This window comes from Monomorium pharaonis, chromosome 6, assembly GCF_013373865.1.
Source record: "Monomorium pharaonis isolate MP-MQ-018 chromosome 6, ASM1337386v2, whole genome shotgun sequence".
Classification (NCBI taxonomy): domain Eukaryota; kingdom Metazoa; phylum Arthropoda; class Insecta; order Hymenoptera; family Formicidae; genus Monomorium; species Monomorium pharaonis.
Window position 1 is genome coordinate 22,423,702 of NC_050472.1, and position 21,991 is coordinate 22,445,692.

The 21,991-nt window shown below is 35.2% G+C and overlaps 1 protein-coding gene across 4 annotated transcripts in view; it reads right to left on the reverse strand.

Annotated features, from left to right (window-relative positions):
* The window catches only part of LOC105832555 (autophagy-related protein 16-1), a 413,425-nt gene extending 392,683 nt beyond the window's left edge, over positions 1–20,742 (reverse strand). The window contains exons 1-9 of one of the 4 annotated variants that reach the window (XM_036288132.1): positions 20,266–20,742; positions 19,684–19,942; positions 19,426–19,588; positions 18,640–18,728; positions 18,541–18,555; positions 17,565–17,612; positions 16,708–16,843; positions 14,848–14,953; positions 12,257–12,399 (exon numbers count right to left, since the gene is read on the reverse strand). In XM_036288132.1, coding sequence (XP_036144025.1) covers positions 12,257–12,399; positions 14,848–14,953; positions 16,708–16,843; positions 17,565–17,612; positions 18,541–18,555; positions 18,640–18,728; positions 19,426–19,588; positions 19,684–19,942; positions 20,266–20,398 — 1,092 coding nt within the window. In that variant the 5' untranslated portion in view covers positions 20,399–20,742. The remainder of the gene's footprint in view (positions 1–12,256; positions 12,400–14,847; positions 14,954–16,707; positions 16,844–17,564; positions 17,613–18,540; positions 18,556–18,639; positions 18,729–19,425; positions 19,589–19,683; positions 19,943–20,265) is intronic. The other 3 variants (XM_012673629.3, XM_036288133.1, XM_012673630.3) reach the window with 3 other exon arrangements.
* Between the last annotated feature and the right edge of the window lie 1,249 nt (positions 20,743–21,991).

A 21,991-nucleotide genomic window follows, 5' to 3' on the forward strand; every position in this document is an offset into this window, starting at 1 on the left:
ATTATGCAGATTTAATTGTAATTCGTTTGAGAACTTCCAACAATTCCAGCAATTTCAAATCACCACTTTTCGAATTGTGAATCGAACTGACCGAACATGCGAGAAAGGTTGGGCATCGAAAGGCCGAAATTAGATTCGGTTTTCCCGAGTGGCCGACTGTAGAAATCACGGGCACCCATATTCCCAGAGTTAACGCGATTTCAGCGCGAGATATCCACCGGGCTCTGCCGTTCATCACAGACAAGTCGAGTTAACCCCGGGAGTTCCGCACCGCGAAAATGTATGAAGTCCTCGAGATCTTCCTGTATTTCGCGATTTATCATTCGAACCGGCCATCTTGTCGGGACCGTTCTCGCAACGAGCAAACTCTCTGCCATCGTTCGGTCGACAGATTCTTATCAGAATTTTACAAGTTTCTCGCCCGGTACGATGAAGCGGCATACTCGTAAATTTTGAAATAATTATTAATTTCAAAACTGTGAGTGTGCGTGGCAGCTACCTCTACTTGTCTAACGAGAATGCCAATAACTGGTAAGGAACGAGAAATCGGTAGAGAGACCAAAACGATCTCCACTTAATTATACTTCAACGAATTAACTAATTGTCTTTTTCTCCTTACTCCTGCTTCCGCTGTCTTTGGTTATCATTTCTTCCCTTAGACGCTATTCTCCTTTTAATTTAACGGCTCAGCTCGAGTGCGTTCGTCTAGCGTAGTTCCTCGGTCGATATTGTCCGCTTTCATCGTAACTATAGCAACGGTGGTTCACGAAGAGACCACCTCGCTCTCCTCCACCTTTTCCCCCCAACTCATTTGTTCCGTGCAAAGATTCGACTTTAATTATAATCTTTGACCCATCACGACCTTCGTTCACGTGGCAATTACTTTCGACGGTATAACGATCCTTTTGTCTAATTCGATCAAACCTTCTCTCTTTCGTTCGTCCACTAAATGGACGCGCCGATCGGTGTCGACGGTGCAAGATTTGGGTCGGCTATTTATATCCCTCGCCTGTCAATCCGTTAAATCAGAGATGGATCGATGCGATTTTTCGCGACGTTAAGGTGCCGACGAGATATCCGTTATAGTTAGCAACAAAATCGAGCGTGTCGCCATCGCGACGTTTCGACATTCCATATCCGCTAACTAAAATATCAGAATCTGTCTACATTAATAAACGGAGACAATAATCCATCAGTTTTTCTACACATTTAATATTATGTCTGACAGATTCTCAATCCACGTTTACGTTGAATATAAAAGAGGAGATCTACACAATACATATAACTCACAACAGTTATGTTTAATATTAAATGTAAAAAGTCGGAGACGTGTTATTTGTATACTCTTTCACATGTAATATATAATAAAAAGTACGCATATTAACTTAATAATAAATATTACTCAACTCTCATAAATACTTTCATAAATTGAGTTTTTATGATAAATTGTATGATATATATTTAACTGATAATATTATTTTATTATCTTCTAGCTCTGTGAATGATTTAATCGTATGCGTTTATAAATTTGTAGCTAATAACTATAACAGCATATTATAGATGTTAATTACAAAAATAATACGAAATTTTCTTACAAAAGTTTGATATTGTAGACATCTTTTCTCTATATGTATCTTTTATATACATATACATATATATATATATATATATATATATATTTACACACACATAAAATATATATATATAACTATACATCTAAAAGATAAAATCAATGTTTTTAATTGAAAGTCACAAATACAACGCAACCACAAACTCAGAATACGTCAAACTCTGAATTTAATTAGCTCAGATTCAGTCTAGTGTGTTGAAATCGTCTGCTGAAAGTTCTCGACACTTTTAATTTAAATTCAGTTCATATCTGAGTAGCGAGAAAGGGAAAAAGGCAGTGGTCGACGGCATCTCGAATAACATCATACAGGCCGTGTCCCATTAATTAAATTCCTCCCAAGAAGTTTTCCAATGCGCACGCGATAGATACCATGAACCAACATCGATGGTTCATTAAATCTGAATCGACGCAAAATCGGAAATAGTTTCGTGCACAATTTGCCTTTTTCCGCGTCGGCATTTATACAAAATGAAAAGCTGGAAAAGTATTAGATTGCCCTGGTATCATAATCTAAGTAATTCAACGATTGTTCAACGAAGTAACGGTGTTCACTTACAAACTGAAACTTACAAAGTATCAATTATCTCACAAATCAGTGTTGTATGAATTTTAGTATAAGCATTCGTGTTCGTTGAAAACACGTACATACATGTAAAAATACAAGTATTTGCGGGATATGGAGTGCCTGTTTTAAAACCAGAATGTCAAAGAGGTTTTTTTTGTTTCTTCTATATCCAGTGGTTTGTAAGAGAGCACATTGTATAGTGCTGAAACGTCTCGCGGCGGATGTATATCAGGCACGAGGAACAGTGTGTTGTAGTATGCACAATGCTACATGAGAGCACGGTACGCTGGCTAAAGTCAAAAGTGTAAAAGCTTGTGCTTTCCAGCCGATTTCACCCTTTCGTTTTTATCTGCAACGAGGAGCTACGTACAAGATTCACGACGCGTTTTAACCCGCAGCCAGCGGTGCATTTACGTGGTCAGGGCACGCGAGTGGGCAAAGCTCCGGAGAATGGAGTCCTGAATTAAACTAAATCCGATTTAGATCAGAAGTAGTCATTGTGTTATATCTATAATCTCTTCTCTTCAAAAGCTCAGGACATCGTAATTGGAGCGTGTCTAAAGAAAGAACCAACTTCCTCCTATCTTTTTTCCTTCGTTATTTCGTTGAAGAAAAATTGGCAGAATTAAATGATCAGCGAAAAGAACTTCGAAGATAGATGTTCGACTCATTTGAGATTATCTCGAATATTGCAATTATTCTCGGAAAGATACAAAGATGTTAAATTAAAATTATAATAAATCTGACGAATATCGTTGGTGTAGATGGCATATCGAACACGTAAATTGACCTACAATTGTTATCTGTTTGTACATTGTCTAGCATATCAATAATATTCCGACATATTAATGTTTATTTCAAAGATAAAATGCAAGTATTAAACATAATTCTATTATAAAAAAGATAAAATGGCAAGTATTATTAAACATACAATTCTATTATAAAAGAGAAACACGAAGAAAACGGTATGTTATACAATATATTGTTAACCAGTCACGTGTACATAATTATGTCACGTGAGAATGTAATTAGAGAGTTTCGCGTTTGATCGTAAACCGCGCAACCGACAACCATGGGCAGCGAATTGCGATCAGCTGCATTTCACCATCAAAGCTATTCAAGTCTACTGCGGGCATTAATTTCTAATTAGCACCTGATCGATATAGGGCACAGAAGACACACACAGCGAATTCTATATGAACATGCGATCTCCGGCAAATAACAGCACTTGCAAATGCAAATCGCATCAACGGCATGCACGGTAGTGCGTTTTCTTACAACACTACAAATACGCATTAAACTCCGAGAGCGCACACACCATCGAGCTGCGCTTGGCGCTTTCAGATGTATTTCAAGCTCGCAGTTCATATTACGCCGCGTTAGGATCCACTTTAGCATGATAAAAGAAAAATACGGGCGTAGTTCTAAAAACTCGCGTAAATACTAATTAACTTCAACGCGATAGCACGGCTCTTCGCACTTTCGGAGTCAAGAGTATTCGCACGAAAGACAGAAAAGTAGCAATAAAAATACGGGGCCGAGTAAAACGCGCTTGATCTCGGTTCTTTTAAATCGTAAGGAATACATGCTTATACATATTTCGTGTGTATGTACGTGTACCTGTAACTGCGTCTGTCAGTGAAAAAGTACACTTAAAACACCGGACGTCGCAACGTCGCAAATTCTCGGTTCCAGGATTTTTAAAAATGCCACTCGTTCCAACGTGCTTAAGCGTGATTCTCGGCATGCGTTCCTGACATCGCGACTGGTTCGCCAAATATCTACAGGTTGTTCGCCACAGCACGTACATTGTTCGGGATAAACGTACCGATTTCGTTAGTAGTCTGGCTCTTTGCCAAAACGTTTACGCGAGCGAATAGCATGGAAGTTGCAACATTTTTGGACGTAAATTTGAATGTAATTTGAGGTCGATTATGATGATCCTTACACAAAAGAAGTAGAAATAAATGTACCAAGCTAAATTCTTGAAAAATTTTATGTATCAAAATTATATTGTATGTACACGGGTTCCTCGATTTACGCGGAGAATTTATTCTGGGTACGTTTTTTTACACGCTTGAAAATTGCGTAAAGTCTGTCAATACAAAAAAATACGTAAGAGAAAATCCAATGTATATTGTTAAAATATTTACTTCACGTATTTACACAAAAAACAATAATAATAAGTTAAGAAAAACAATTTTAAATTCTAATGGTGGCTGCCAGTACTGTATTCCACAACAATCAATCAATATAACTGTTCGTCTACATAAGTCGCATAATGCAGTTCATAAACGCGGCCACGATAACCAAATTTGGTACTATAAACACTATTGATTAGCTGTTGCGTTGTATAAACTACGTTTCGTGAATGTGCTTTATGTAAATGGGCCATAATAAGTGCAATCAAGTGCAACTTTTATCTACTAATATAGAATTTTAGTATATAACTATAAGTATATTTTTTGACTGCGTTAAAAATATCGTATAAAAACTGAGACCGTGCGTATAAAAAATACTGCGTGCGAACGGAAAGATTATGTCATGTAAAAAAAAATCACGTACGAAAAGTACCGAGTAAATCAAGGGAACAGTGCATATTAAAGAATACGCATTTTTATTTAATATATTCACGTATTCGATATTTGCAATTACAAATGATTGTAAGTAAATAATTCTCTCTCTTCTTTATTTGTGAATTAAACTTTGCACCTAAAAGTAGATAATAAAATCTTTCCTCTAAATTATTTTATAAAATTCTACTTTAATTTAGTTATTAATTATACAGTAAAGAATTGAGTTATTATAATAAAACTCAGACGAAGCAAGTTCAAATTTTTCAAGCGATGTACAATTACCAAAAAATTTACGTGATTCATGCTCTAAAAATTCAGATGTCAAACTTCAAAGTGATCAAATCGTCTTTATGTCTTAGTGACATTTATAAATATTGAGAAATAATATTGTGATACGCAAAGTAAGTAAGCGAGTGCTTTTCTTCCTTTATCACTCATGACATGAGACGTATGTGAGATATGGGTGTATGTGTGTGCGATATAATATACAGTAAGGTGGTTTACACGCCCTCTAATGGGACAGGGAGAGTCAACCGATCAAGCACTCTCAGGAAATGTCGACGGTAAGCAATTTCCCAACATCGTGTGCACCGATATATCACTTGTACCGAACTAACATTGTCGAGCTAATCAAACTTTGCAAGAACAAATAATTACTGTCTTTCCTGTCTAGCGTAAATTAACGCGGGTGTAATCCGCTCTCCATATAAATATACATCCTGTCTTTACGTTTTAAATTATTTTGCATACAAGCCGCGGTACGAGAATACGCGACGGCAAGCATACAAATATTAAATAATGTAACTTTACCTTATAATTACTAATGGAAAATATTTCATGGAACAAAACTTCATGTGCACGGATTCCAGAGTTATGATTCAAATTGTATATAAAAAAAAAATATATACGCTTTAATTTGCACGTTCTAAAACTCGGTATTAAAAAAATAAAAACATAGAGAGGCCGCGCACTCGATACATCATTCCAGAGATGTTTATTAAACGCGAAAATAATGTCGGGAAAATAAACTCACTTCTCAATGCGTGTTCGAATAACAACGGGCGCGGAAGGCGAATGAGAAGCGAAGGCGCGGCCACTTTCTCGCCAATGCCGCGCACGATACGTACCGCGATCTAATAGGCGTTGCGCTCGATCCGGTCTTAATTCGATAAAATTGATAGCCGGCCGCCGCTTCTCTCCACCCTGATTGCGAAGTGAGCACGGTGAAAAAAAAAAAGAGAGAGTCCAGCGGAAAAGAAGAAGAGACGAATTCCGTACGGAATCCGCCCTCCTGTGCAAGGACAACGCGCGGCGGCATGTTCAGGTTAATTCCCGTGCTTTTTTTCCTTCTGCAAGATATTCCTGCGGCATACCTGACATTCCTATCTGTATCCACCTATTCCTATTAGGGATGTAAATGCGGTAATTTCGCAAGGTAATTACCGGGGGTCGGCATGAAAGTAATGCCTTTGAACGCGGAGAGGGCTACCAGCGTGGAGTGTCTGCTGCTCACTGTGTTACCCTGAAATTACCCTATTGGACGACGCCTGAAAGCGCCTCGGCGTTTTCTGAATTAACGTTTCAGACCCGGCCGTACAGCCTGATTATTAGAGTCGTCATGAGAGCGCCAAGAGATATTCCCCTTCTTTCTCCTTTGATCGAACGTCAAGAAGTCCGCAATTAAGCAGCCCCGTCTCGACGTTTCGTGAGCGACGTTGCACCTCGAAATTGATAAATCCTCGGTGCATCCCCATGTCCCTTAACCATACAGGAATAAATTTTCATGAAGCTTATCACGGTATTATTCCCGCCATAAATGCCGCACGAAACGTATCATCTGCGTTTCATAAACAGTGAAATCTCGACGTACGTAATTGAAACTCAACCAGATTAGATAATGGAGGCACAATCGTGACTCTGAGATTAAAGCGAGATGAACGCATAACTACGGTAAGAACAAGAGTAGCGATGAAAGAGAAAACCGCTGCTTTACAAAGAGATGACATTTCACGTCGTAATAATGAAATGATTAGTTACTATGATATTCCCGCTGAGGCCAAGAGAAATTTATGAGAAATATTTATGGACCAATAAAAACCGTTTCAAAACTATGGTTGTTCTGTTGTTCAACATGTCGAATTAAATTGCAATTATCAAAAAAAAAAAAAAATTTTTTTCTATGTTAAAATTACAATGCTCAATTACCGATGCATTAAAACAGAATGTTATTTAATATTTAAAAAACGATTCAATTATGTTTCAATGAACAATTACAGTTACCTCTGACATTATATATTATTAAATGGAACATGGAGTATAGTCTGAAAGGATCTCGATGTCGTCCACGAAGGAGGCTACAACTTCCGGAAAGGAAGACTCGATCGAATTAACTGAAGTACAGCAATTAAAGCGTCTCCCCTTTTCTCTCTCTCGGTTATTCGATTTACGGAGCATCGGACTCGGTCGTCGTCAGCGTCGCTTGTTACTCATTAGTCAAGATTAAGACAAGACGGGTACCGTGTAATGAGGAGCACGAAGACGCCGCGGAAGATGGAAAGTACGAGCGATTACGTCTCTTATGAGAAGATTGGAGCCGCGCTGGAGGAAGTATGACGGTTCGCCAATGTCAGACAAGCAGGAAACCACCGGCAGACACCGGCGGCGAATCAATAGAAGTGGCGGCACACGAGAAAACCCCACCGCCACGAAATTGAGTCTACTATCGGCCTGGCCAAGTACCCACCAGAGCCATCGATATTCGTTTAACGCGTCGTTTCCTTGTTGGCGGGGCGACAGACAACGGTCTGGCGAGAAATATAAAATTTAGAAAGTGTAGAGGTATATCGTCTCCTCTGAGAAAGAACAATGGGAGAGATAAAACGGGAGAAGAGAGAATCTCGAGCGACCATTCTGCCGCGCCTCTCTGGCACAGTCTCGAGTTTTCCTCAATGAGGTAATGCATTTTTCATGGACGATGATAATCCGGCATTAATACCTCTTACCATCCTGAAATTATTAAGGCTCGAAATACCTGCCACTTTACTTAACCCACGTAAATAGATTACGAACCTAATCGTTACACTGAATGTAAAGGTTTTTACGTTAATAATATAATCTTAAGTATTCTAGGTAGTCAAAACATGCCTATATCCGTCGTTGAATAACATTAAATACAGATAACGTTATATGTAATATTATAATAATGTATGCCAACCTCCCAAAAATTATACAATTAAAACCACATGTTTCTTTCCGTTTTTGAAATAAATATAATGTTGTTCGTGCCAAGATAATTTGGCGTGTTATATTCTCATAATACACGGACAATTTGCTATTTTCTACATAAAAGAACTTTATTAGTCGAAATTTTCAAAAAAATAACGAACGTCGTGAATAACAAAAGCTTACACACATTCTATCGAGATAAAAAATTTACATACAAAAATAACAATCTCTCTCTCTCTCTCTCTCTCTCTCTCGCATGTTTTATGTTGCTATGAAACGCAGGATTAATATATCCGTAAAAGATTAGACGAGCTACAGGCGCAAGTCGCGGATACCGCAACGTCAGGAAAAAAACGGGAAAAAAGTGTATTTCGTTAAGATCTCGACAGATGTTGTTGCGCTCTCTCGAAAGGGAGCACTTGAGAATAAACATCAGACGGCTGGGGGCCCTCGCACCTCTCAGCCTGAATAACCTACAGACTGGTTATGGCTCGAATCCCTCAGAGATCCCCGCGTGTTGTTTCCCGCGTAAGTTTACGCGCCATTGGCCACCAATCTTCGGAATGAAACTGCCGCCGTTCAGCAGACTCCCGGCGAGGCCTGTTTCACGAACGGCGCGCGAAAAAGCGAGCAAGAACGACTGGGGGGAGGGGGAGAGGGGGGAACGACGTGAGCACCCTGAGAGAAGGATCCGGTCGATTGGACCGAACAGCAGCACACTCGGTTCGCGCGCGCCGAGACGTGGCAGCTATACGATTCCTCCTCGACGCGTCGAATAATCCACGTCTAACACACCCGACGATACGCAAGCGATATGGCCGGGCTCACGTATGCTCGCGCGCGCGAATACATTACACATTGTATTCCGCCGATAAACCGCAGCGCTGTAAACGGCGATATTACTGCAAGGCTGAACGCGCGCGCGGCAACTTGTACTACAACGACGTTGGGGAAACGACGCGTCGGGGATGTAATGGAATTGCGTGGCTGGTACGGTGCAGACTATCGGCCCAATCTCGCTCCGTGCTTCCATGCCAGAGAACCGGCGAGCGTCTTCGCCGAATCTTGTCACGTGATCTAACGTGAATACGCCGGTGTAATTGCACCGAGGAGAGAAATTATCTCGGATACCGAAACCACGACGATAGCTCGCGAGGAAACGCGACGAGGAAACTACGGGGACTCGAGATCCCCGCACAGCATTATTAACGCTCGCTCTCAACGATCGGTTACTTATGTGTCTCTCTGCAAACGTACCGCGGCAAATCGATTAGACGTCGATGACTTCCACGAATCGTTTGTAAGAGAAATGCCTGCGATAAAACCAAGCCAGCTGATTCGGCCATACATACACACACGAACACACAACACACGCACGCGGTACAAATGAAAAGTACCGTTGAGCCTCATCTCATAGAGTTGCGAGGACTGGTTGCGAGAAGCAGAAGCTTCTCTCCGTCCATCCATCCGTCCGTCGATTCTCGTCGACTTCGCCGACAACAATCATCGCCGGTTGCTCCCAGCGTTTAATCATGTTACATCAGTACGACACTCTGACAATCCTATCAAAGTAACGAGGTGCGCAGGTCGGGACATACGTACGGCGTGGGACTCAAAGTTTCATCGCGATCGATCATCCCTGATTACTCCTCCATACACGCGCGTGTATGCCGCCGAGACTATCGACAAACCATGTACTTAAGTTCTTACATACGAGAAGCCCGGCTTCGGACGTAGATCAAAGGAAATAGCGTACATTAGTAGTGATTCAAGCATTTACTGTCATATGCTAAACTTCGACCGTCACATTTGACACGCATCGCCTAACTATAAAGCTTTCATAACTTACTGTTTTTCAGATCGAAAACTTCGGACTAACCATTTATACCTGCTGCGCAATCTCAAAGTGTTATTAAAAGAAAAATATTTATATGATTTATTACATATAATTGTGTGGTAATGAATGTATTTTGAAAGGAGAAAGTAATAAAAAAAAACTGGTCAATATACTATACAAATAAAAATCGATTTATAAACGTATAGCCATTCATCTATTTCCTCAGCTTGTAAATCATTTTAATTTAGTTAATTTGTCGTCTATTGCAGCTTAAGAATTAGAATAAAAATGTATTGCGCAAGAAATAAAGTTATTTCAAATAATCTGTGTATGAATATATCACAAAAAAAAACAGCAAAACATTATTATCAATTATATCTCGTATTATTGAAGATATTTCTAAAAATTTGTGGGATTTAATCGAATTGAATTCGCGAATATCGAGTATTCCTCGACGTATCTGGGAATAATCAACTATTCATTCTGTCGAGATTTTTCTACAACAGAAAATATAGAATTACGAAAAAAAAAGATCAATGCATTTATTGAGGTCTTTGTCTATGTGGAAAGCGGATGTGACGATGATGAGAGAGTAGTAAGAGAATGAGCAAACTGTAAGGAGGTAAAAAAAGAAAGAAAACGGGTCGCGTCTTTCAAAACGTATATGTTATAGGTACATAGGTACTATGCATGAACAGGAGTAACGATCCGCGGTAAAGTTCACGAAGCAATTCGGTCCTGACTGACTTTTTGCGGATTGTCATTAGCTTTACGATCGCGCCAACGTCGCGGATTTACATGAGCCGGTACGGTAATAGATCGCGAGGGAAGAAGGTGACGATAAATTTCATATTCTACTGCTGGTAGATATTCACGGGCTGTCTCGCCGACGGAACAGACCTGTAATTTAATGCATGTTTTGCGAGACATCCCTTTATGCACTTCCTGGGACACGTCCGTACAGCCAATCAGGTTTTCACGGGAGACGAGAGACGAGCGCGTCTCATTACTGCAGTTGTTAGGCCATTTGTTCCATCTTAATGTAACTTCTTTTTGTACTTGGATTGCAATACGGTATGAAGGCTTGATTAAGTAGAGTCATCGGTACGCTTATGGTCTTAACACTCGGTTGATTAAAAGAGTAAATTATCGCAAATAAATATCAAAAATATGCTACGGGGTTTCAAAACTGTTTTTTTTTTTTTAATTTTTCAGAGTTATTTTCAGCGAAATTAATTTTTAAAGAAAACTTTATGCAAAATTATTTTTTGTGCGGTACATAAAATTTCAAAAAAACAATCGACCGAAATTCTTTTTTTTTAACGTTACTTTAACTTATACAATAAAAATTTAGACATCCCGTTTACATTTACTGTACATTTTTATCTAACTTGTCGATAATTTGATAAAAACAATTTAAAAATCAATAATGCATCATATTTGTGAAAAAGAAAAAAGAATAGAATGTGTCTGTGGTAGTTTGTCGTTCACATCATTTTTATTTAACGATTTTTCGCGTAATTTTGACGCTACGTCCGTAATCTGCGGATTAAAAAAAATGTGCAAACTCAGTCAGATGAATTTTCAATATTTTGTTCGAGTATCGGATGCGGAGCGTCCTATCTCTTTGTAAGAGGGATGGAGCCGCTAATTCCGTAATACATTCGGCTTTTCGTGCGTATTCATAGAATCATGGTATAATTACGAACGAGCAGCAATACATTTGAGTGGCAATCGAAAGTCAGGAATTTGAAGCCTTAAAAACAGTTATCGATATTAACGCAAATATGACGAAAAAACGGAATAAACGATAAGCACTGGAAACGAAATAGAGGAATGATAAAAGCTCTCATATCTTCCTAACAATCAATTCCTATATTTGAGATATTACTTACCGCACTTTGCGAATTCAGCAAATATTAAAAATACAAGTACGAGTATGTCATTTCTTTCAGCGAAATATTACAAGCGTGCAAGTCATATTTTATATTTAAATTCTTTCACATCATATAAAATTTTTTTTATAAATTTCCAACTAAAATTTTTCTGCAAATATTCTGATAGAAATGTTGGAAGTTAATTTCATCGTTAGTCCGCAATCAATTTTTTTAGCATTTGTCTCTTTTCCTTCTTTTCATTCGTCACGCAGAACTTTATATACGCGATAATTATATAAAGCAAAAGAGTTGCAAAATAAAATTTTCATTTCAACAGAACATCATAACTTTGTATCGTTACTCGAAAGTCGTATTCACACAAAAAAATGTAATATGAAGAAGATACGAAATTCTCCCAAATATATTATTTACACTTCTTATTGTAAATCTTGGGATTTAGCCTTTGGCCACATCCTTTAATGACTCTTCGAGCTTTCGAAGATGTTTGAGACACGCAATAGTCAGACTATAGATGCAAAAACTTACCTTTAGGCGAAGATCGCTGACGGTCCAGACACGGCTCGCATAATCATTGGATGCTCCAAGAATAAGGGTGCCCGTCGAATCAAAGTCCACCGACATCACACCGGCGTTGCTGCCAACGAGGATGCCCTTACTCTCCGATGTACCTGCAGCAAAATGTTCGTGGACACGTTATCGTATGTAACGTATATATGAATTTAATTCTTCGCGTTTACGTATCCCACATCAATTACTTTGATTCCTATTGCATTCCCGACCGTTTCATTCTATACCCCTCGCTCAACCTCCCTTTCGCTTATACGGCGCGTTATTCTCTGAATATGACTAATTAAATTTATGCCCTGACGGTTTAATTGGCAGCGAGCAAGCCGTGCTACAATCCGAAGGGAGCAAGTTATAAGCACCTCAAAGCAAGCAGAGAAAGAGGGAAAGTGAGAGAGGAAAATATAGAGAGATAGACGCAGAGTGGAGCAATGAAGAAGCACGCGGAACAAAGCCGAGAAATGGAGAATGCGTGTAGATTCAGAATAACAGACCTCGAGCTAAGCGGATATAACCCGTACAATAAAGACGAATGTTTCATCTAATTTGTAAGAGGGAAGAGGCAGATTACATTTGAAAGCGTTATAGCATGTACGATCGCCCCTTCGTTACGGTACGGAGAAAACGATTTCGAAGCGACGGCGCAGCTTTTAGTATGCGTCGCAAGGGTGAACTATAACGACGCGCAAAGTAACCTGTTGATTCGTTAATATACTTCATTAAGTGGATCGTGGGGAATCTCTCGAGAAAAAGTGATACCGCGGGAGATCGCGTGGAACGAAGACGCGGCGAGATGGACGATGAAAACCAGGTTTTAAACGTCCCGTTTAGGGAAATAAAAAAAATTGACCTCTGATCGGCAAACAAGTAACATAAATGTGCCGATAATTATAAAAGCGCTCTAAATAAAAATGTAAAAAAAAATTAATTTGTTTTACATTTTGTATTGCACTTTAATCTCCATTTAAATATAAAATAAATTTATTTTTCTTAGATTTTTGACTACTGTCATAATTACTGGCATATTAAAATTAAATAGAATAGATTATATTTTATTTTAAGGGCTCTGAGAGAGAAAGAGAGAGAGAGAGAGAGAGAGAGAGAAAATTTAAATATATATAATATAAAAATGCTATAAGAACTACACCATTGATGCAAAGCTAAGAATATTGGAACAATTTACTTAATGTGTTAAGTCTGCAAGATAAAACAATATATTATAAATAAATAAATCGTAAAAATAGAAAGTTACACAAGACAAGGAAACATCGATTTGATTAATCGTTTCAAATATGCACCAATAAGTATTTAATCATATTGGTTGAAGTAATTGTTTTGAACAAGCAATAACATTTCTAAGAACCAAAAAAGTCCCTAAATTTTAAAAATCTTTTTAAAAAATTCCATACGCATGTTATACATTTGTAAACACTGAAAGCAATAAAATTCGTTACCGTACTATTAATAAAAATGTAACAATATCAGTACACTAAGAAATAAATAATTCAACAAAATGTTTTGTTGCGGACTGCCAACAAAAGATATACTTAATATATTTGCTGTTAATACAAATACAAATGTGGATTGAACTATGTATTTATATTGCAACACCATATATTGTTGTATTGAGTATATCTTTTGTTGGCAGCCGGCAATAAAAAAAATTTGTTGAATTTTTTTCTCAGTGTCATACAGACAAAAAATGATTGTTAGAAAAAGCCGTGATGATAACGATAACGTTATAAATAACACATTACAAGTAACTTACTACTCAATTCTGATTATTTTAAGACATCTAAGCGCAATACTAACTGTAATTAAATCATAAACTGCAAAATTGTGCTATTGTATCTGATGCGACATGAGAGTCACATTCCCGCCAATTCGGAGAACACATCATTCATAACCGAAACCCATTGAATTCGGCAAAACTTTTTGTTCCGTGATGATGTACGAAAAAGGATGCAACGGGGAGTGAAAATCGCGGATATGCGGGGAACAAAAAAATACGGAAAACATCTTGCGAAGACCGCACCGTTGGAATACGCGCGAAAGACGCCTGAACGACGACCGCCATGTCTAACTAAGCGCAGCCACGTCGCCGCGCGCGGAAATTTGAATAATAACACGATCGGTAGATAAACTCTTGGCGGAACGTTCCCGCCGTTCACACGCGATACTCGCGATTGTTACGTGAATATCGTTCGTTATCCGCGTGAATGCTCCGGCAAGTCGCATTCTTTTGTCTAAAATTTCATTTAGAATACTAAAAAATCACAATACATAATTTAAAAAATTAAAATATTTTGCGATATCGAAATCTATCTCTTTAGTATTAAATCATTTATTCCTTTCTCATTTACAATAATTATTAAATATAATAATTTGTAAAAACACAAAAATATTTCTGTAGAACATGTATACAATTCCAATGTAACTTTCTATTTAATCTCAAGTTCAATTTTCTTAAAAACCGAAATAAAATATTACACATATTAAATATAATATTAAATATATAATATTAAACAAATCATAATCATTCTATTAATTACCTTTAGTAATGTTCCAAAGCTTCACCTTCCTATCAGCACCTCCAGTAGCCAATATTCTATCAGTAGGCGACCATTTAACAGCACATACTTCTCCCTCATGGGCACTCTGTAAGGTTTATAAGCACTTAAGATTGCTTGACATTTTTCATGCTTTCAATCAATTGCATAAATATTATTTCAACAAAGATTCGACTGCACAATGCATGATGATATCATAAGCAGCATGTAAATTATACAGTCTGTATTATTTTAAATATTTTGTTTTTATACTGTCATACAAAAGCAATTTTACTAGCAAACAAGTAAAACGTGAGAATACTTTATTATTAAATTAAAAATACACGCATACACCAGCAAATTTAAACGCCGCCTTATGTTATAAAATTTAAATACTTGAAGCAAATATTTTACAAATATAAAAGTAAAAATTTAAAGCTTATTCTTTATAAGTTTCCTTTAAATTAGTAAACTCTAAACATTATTATAACACATTTTATATATAAATAAAATAGAAGCAGAGGAAATGACAAACTTATTGTTCAAATTTTATCAATTAGAACTGTATAAAACTCTTATAAAACTTGCAGCAAAATATACTCCGCTTTATATATTAATTAATACTTCTCCTCTTTTTCAGTATTAATAACTAAAATAAGCAGGTATTACTCAGCATGCCATTCTGCATGCATATTCTATACCAGAATATATGATCCAAAAAAAGAAATTAATTCGCAATATGTATAACATACTTTTAAAATATAAAAAAAAACACATATAATTATGTAAATAAAAAATTTTAAAAATAAATTATTGAATAAAAAAAATTAATAAACCATATTTACGGAGCCTGATAATCAATCAAGAATAAAGGAGATAGGAAGAATACGGGTCAAGATATAGGGTTTTGTTGACCTCAGATGGATTTTGTTGACTATTTTAATAAAAGCATTCTAATATTTAAAAAATATTTGTACTTAAAAATACTTAATTTTAAAAATACTTGTACTTAATCTAATCTCGATAAAGGTAAAATAAAAATTGTAACATTATGCATTTTCAATCACATACACATTACATTTTACGGACAACATTGTTTTGTATATTTAAAATTTAGAAAAAACCTAATCAATGGTATTCTAATGTTACCATTATCTTATATGTATAACATGTATGTGTTGCGATAATATACATTATTATGTAAAAATTACATAATAATAGATAAAATCACCTTTTTAATAAATGCATTTAATTCTTTATTATTATAAAGTTTATATAAACTATATAAATAAGATCAAGTAATCCTGATTACTTGATTTCAATCTGATTCAGCCTCAATGATAATTAAATAAATAAATAATAAATTATTTTTAAATAGACAGACCTGTGTCTTGAATAAACTCGTTTTTCTTTCTTATTTCTACATAAGTGTCATTCCTCTGTTGCAGAGAAAAAAAGTCTAATTAACTAATATAATACTAAATAAGTTAAAAGGACATTGTGGACATATTGAATGTACATTTTGCAAAGCATATACAATACACAGTCTTTCATGTAACAGAAACGTCACAACCACAGCATTGTAAACTACACCACTCTTTTCGGTGTAATTGGCTGTAAAAGAAACAAATAATCCAATATTTAAGAAGCGTCAAATATTGAAATAAATCTAAACAAAAATATTTGTTTAATAATTAAAATAAAAATTAAGACGTGTGCTAAAAATTAAGGTCTTATAAATATAAACATATTCGTATACATACACAAAGCATGCATTCCCGTATTTCAATGTTATTAAGAATACGGATTGTGTTAATGCTTTCATGATAAATAGCACAATGATATATTTGAAATTCAACGTACAAATGTTACGGATACTTTCGTTGGCACTGCTGTCGGAAGACCAGCAACTTCTTTTAAGCTTAAACGATCAGGACTAACAGGTCGCGTATCTCGTGCTGCATCTTCTAATTCCTTTTGCATCTTTGCTTGTCTTTTCCTATAATTTAATGAGAAACATATGCATTAAGTAAATGTGATATTATTAGCATTCAACAAAGTTGCAAAGCAACTTAAAGCATGTATAACAATGTTGATACATTCTGCGAGCTCTTTCACACCATTGCCTAATGTGAAAAAATTGTATCCGTTAATATATTAGTTAATCAATATTGTATTTCATAATATACATTTTTATTAACTTCCAATTAAATATTTTTTTTAATGCATTTTATTTTTAGTCTTCTTGAACATTTATCAAATAATATAGATTATAAAAAGGATGATATATTATTGGATATAGAACGTTCATTTTCGCTCTTTATTAGAATCCCGATATTTCTATAAAAATTATTTCTATTAATTATAAGAAAAAATAAAGGCATAGACATTATAAATTTGATTATCTTTTCAAGTTTGTTTTCTATGTTTATGAGTATAATATATAGTAATTCACATTATAACTTTACTTCTCGTTTTGAAGAATTAAAGAATTTCGTATTGTTTAGTAAATGTACACAATCTTTATATATATATTTTTTTTTTAGATGACAAACACAAAAATATATTATATACATGCTACATAGTGAATGCCACTCCAACAAATAGAATACATGAATCATAAAATACAAAGTGCGATACAGTCTATAGCTTCGTTAAGTTGTCTATCCCAAAGCTATTTAGTATTAAGCACAATGTTCACTACATTTCATCAAACTTACCCAAATTTTGATAAGGTATGCATCAAAAAGGCTGTTGGACTCGTAAAACTGAAACGAAAATGTCAAGCAGTGTGAAGTGCTTGTGTATAAAGCCCTAGAGTGACTGAATATTGTGTATACTCTGTGAAAAGCTCAAGACTTATTAGATAAGTATCTACAGCTTATAGGCTTGTAAAAATTCTATTAATATAAATTTTTTTATTATTAATATATAAATTTATATACACAAATAAGTAAAAGTAATTTTTTGATTAAAAATTTATTTTGTATATATGACATGGTTGTCATAATAATTAACATATTTGAAATTAAAATTTTGTAACACATGCATTTTAGTTGCTTTAATTAATAACGATCCGAATTATTTAGGAACAAACTTGAAAAGATTTATAGTACATATAGTAAAAATTACATTTTAAACTGAAATAAGTTGAAAATAATATTTTAAAAGTGAATAAGATTATATGCACTTCAAAATTAATTTGCTTAGTAAGAAAAGAGTAGAAATTCTACAGAAAAATAGTGCTAAAGATAAAGATTTAGACGAAAGATTATGTTGCAGGTAAACTAAACACCCAGTTTTATATGCAAAACTATACTACAATACATAAACATATATACAAATACATAAGAACTAAATCAATTAAAGTGCAGAAAAATAGGTTAATTTTTAAAAGCTGTAACTAAACAGAAATGCATTTACTACACTACAAGTACAAAATTATAAATGAGCATAAAGTCATAATTAGCATGCAAGACTATACATATTTTTCATCATGTTGCATATAAAAATAGCCAAAAAAGAAAACACATATTCAATCTAAATAATATAATAACAGAAATGAATACTGTTTTGCTCTTAAATTGTAAAAATTTTACAACTTCTATAGAATAATTCTAAAAACAATTCTATAACTTCTAAAACTCGCGCAATATGTTAGATTTTAATGTTGAAAAATAAAATTCATCACTTTACCCATGAACTGCATGACTAACATAACAAAGAAAGATAATATGGATAATTTTTGTTTGTCTTTTAAATTCAAGATATATATTATTGCTCATACACACTTACCTTAAAAAATTATCATTTTCCTCATTCATCTTTTCTGCATCTCTAGCTTTATACTTTATTAAGCGCTCAATCAGCTGTCGATTTTCTTCCTATAAATTTATTCAAATTAAAAAATTATAAAAATTAAATAGTAAATAAGTAATGTGAAAAAACAAATGTCTACCAGAAATTATCCAATTTCTTTTAATGTATACAAGAAAATAATGGACAAAATAATACCTAGAAAATATATAACTTTTATTATAATAATTAATTTATTCTTAATACAAATTAATTCTAATTCAAATTTTGTTCTTGTTAAAATAAAGTCATACAATGCTCAAATAGTTATACATATGTATTATTTTGTTTTAACGAAATATTGTTTAATTGATTATATAATTGAGAACAAAGAAATTTTCTTCTCATTACTTTCCGCATATTATTTTTCAAAAAACTTGACCTCTATTCTTCAAAATTTCAAAATTTTTATTTGGCTAGCATAACAGCATATTTATAGTATCAAATTATTGTAAGTTTTAAGGAACAGTGTGATACACAATATCTGTTCTGCTAAATATATCATTATACTGATAAATAATTAAGCATCGTATGATCTTATTTTCAACAAAAATAAAATCTGTATTAAAGATAAATAATCTAACCTTTTATTAATAAAATAGTAATATCTTTATTAATAATAGTATATCAATAAAGTTTGCTATTCATATATTATTTTGTCTATTTTCTGTATATTTAAAAGTATGGATTTTCAAGAAAATAAAAAAAAATTTTTATATAACATACTTGTGTTTTCCTAAGCTTTTCTTCTAAAGACGCAAAGGCAAGTTGCAAGGCTTGGTGTTCATCCTTGAGCATCTGATTAATACCTTCTAAATCTTTCTCTCTACCAAGAGATCTGGTTATATCTAAACGTAAGTTAGCATTAGCTTCGGAACTTTCTGCAAGACTGAAAAAAATAGATAAAGATTAAAATTATAAATATGTGAAATTTATTAATTTATAAATTATATAAATATATAAATAAATATTATTACAAATTACCTAGCTTCCTTTGCTTGAAGTTCTTTTGTCATTTCTTGCAATTTATTATTGAGATCTACTATTTGTTGTGTATGCTCTCCTTTCCTCTTGTGCAACATTGCCAATTCCTCCGCTTGTTTTAAAAGTCTAGCTTCAAGATCAGGATTTCCACCCATACCAATACTACCATTGGATGCCTCACGACGAAGAGTCTCGTTTGTAACAGTCAATTGCATATTCGTATTTCGCAGTGTGTTTACATTTTCAAATAACCTATTATCTGCAAAATACAGTAACATAATCAAATTAAATTGTGTAATAAAATAAACTTAACGACTGATAGCTAACAGAATTAGTAGCGCTAATAAACTAATAAACTAATAAAGTAACATTTTTTACAAAAGATAAAAACAAATAAGAAAACAAATAAACAAATGAGACATGTATTTAAATGAGAATATAATAATAACGTGAGAAGATAAAGACTAATCAGATAAGACATATGGTATGTCAGAACAGTTCTTTCCTCAAAACAAGAAGTATTTTGTGTTGACATTTGTGTCCCATCGACTTAACTTAGTAATAAAGCTGCGAAAAACTTACGTAGGCTAATGAGATCCGCAAAGCAATTGGTTTGCGATCTGTTCCTCTCGCGTAACTGCGAAATCAAATCTTTCCGCCAATTGACATCTTCCCGAGCGGCGCCGAGCGATACACCTGCTTCGTTCGAGGTCATTTCTTTCAGCTGATCCACGTGCACTGTTAAAACAGGCGGTCACCAATTGATTTAACCTTAATCGGGGTCGTTTCGACGAAGAGGTCGCGAATAATGCTCTCCGACAGTCCGTCACTCCATGGCAGTCTCTCAACACGTGCGACGGGTAACTTCGTCCGGTGAAGTTACGTTCTATCATCGGCCAGCGTATAATGTCTAAACGTTTGGTGACGAACGCGCGTCATTGTCCGTATCAGCGCGAGAATACTTTTAATCGTGAAAACAGCTACTCTAACCTAACATACATACCAAACACTACGCTGCTACTTTGAAATTGTTTGCTATCGCTACGCGCATCGATACGCGCACTACTCAAGTTGCAGTCGACACGCCATCGATAGTCGCGATATATCGATACACACCTCTGAAACGGTCATCGCGTCGTTTTAAGTGTTTTCATCCATCAGCGCCTCTATGTGCACAAAATGTGCACATTGAACTATGTAGTCAAACGAATCCCATAGGTAATGGGCATGACTTTTCTGTGCCTCTTCTATGCTATGTCCAAAAATCGTTTGAATGCGCACGTCGAAACACACTGAACACTGAAGTAAAACAATTCGCTCCCCGAGTTTTAATTGTATCTCGAATCTGAACGATTGCGCGACGAAAAGTTTCATTATTGGCACGATCGACATTCTACCGAATGGATTGCGTACCCTCCTCGAGCGAATACGCGCACACGAAAACTTTGCTCGGAACAAAAATCAGCATAGCGCGAAAATGACGTGACGCCACGTAACGAACGAGAAACAACAATAATTCATAATAATAAAATTAAGCTGAACGTTACTGTCTATTTATTTTTATTTGGAAATCTAATAATGTCTTTTTTTACATTAAAACAAATTTTTTAATGTCAAAAAGATTTTTATCTGCACGATCGGTTAATGATCATGTGATTTCATTATTACCGATGGGGGTATCGACATACGTAAAAGTGTAGTAGTAGAATTATTAGAAAATCAATTTAAAGTATTAATTTAAACAATATTATTAATAATTTAGAAAAAGAGAGTGTTTGGGATTTATGAACTATGTAGCTCGATATCTACATTATATACAGAGGCTTTAAAAAATAAATAAATAAAGTCACATTTTTACTATTTTATAATTGCAAAGTAACTATTAGCTCAAGAGTCCCATATACTCCAAAATAAACAATAAATAAACAGGCAGAACAAACTCACTTCACCAGCCGATAACGTCGCTCTCTGCTTCCGGATTTATCTCCTTTCATCGCTCTCTGCTTCCGGATTTGTCTCCTTCCGTCGTCGCCAAGACGATCGCGCACACCGGAAAACGCGCGGTCGTTCGACGTTCAATTCGATTCACTTCCGATATTCCACTTATAAAATGAAGGCGAAAAAGGCACGAAATCACTCGGTACTCCGATAAATATTCCGTTTTCGCAGTCTCCACGGGAGCGATCGAGGTGCACACGTCGAAAGTTTGAGAGCAACGCGAAGGGGAAACGACACGCTGGCCACCTCGATGCGAATGTATTTCTCGAGAGAATAAAAACTAGCGATAAGACACAAGTCCGGCTCCAGC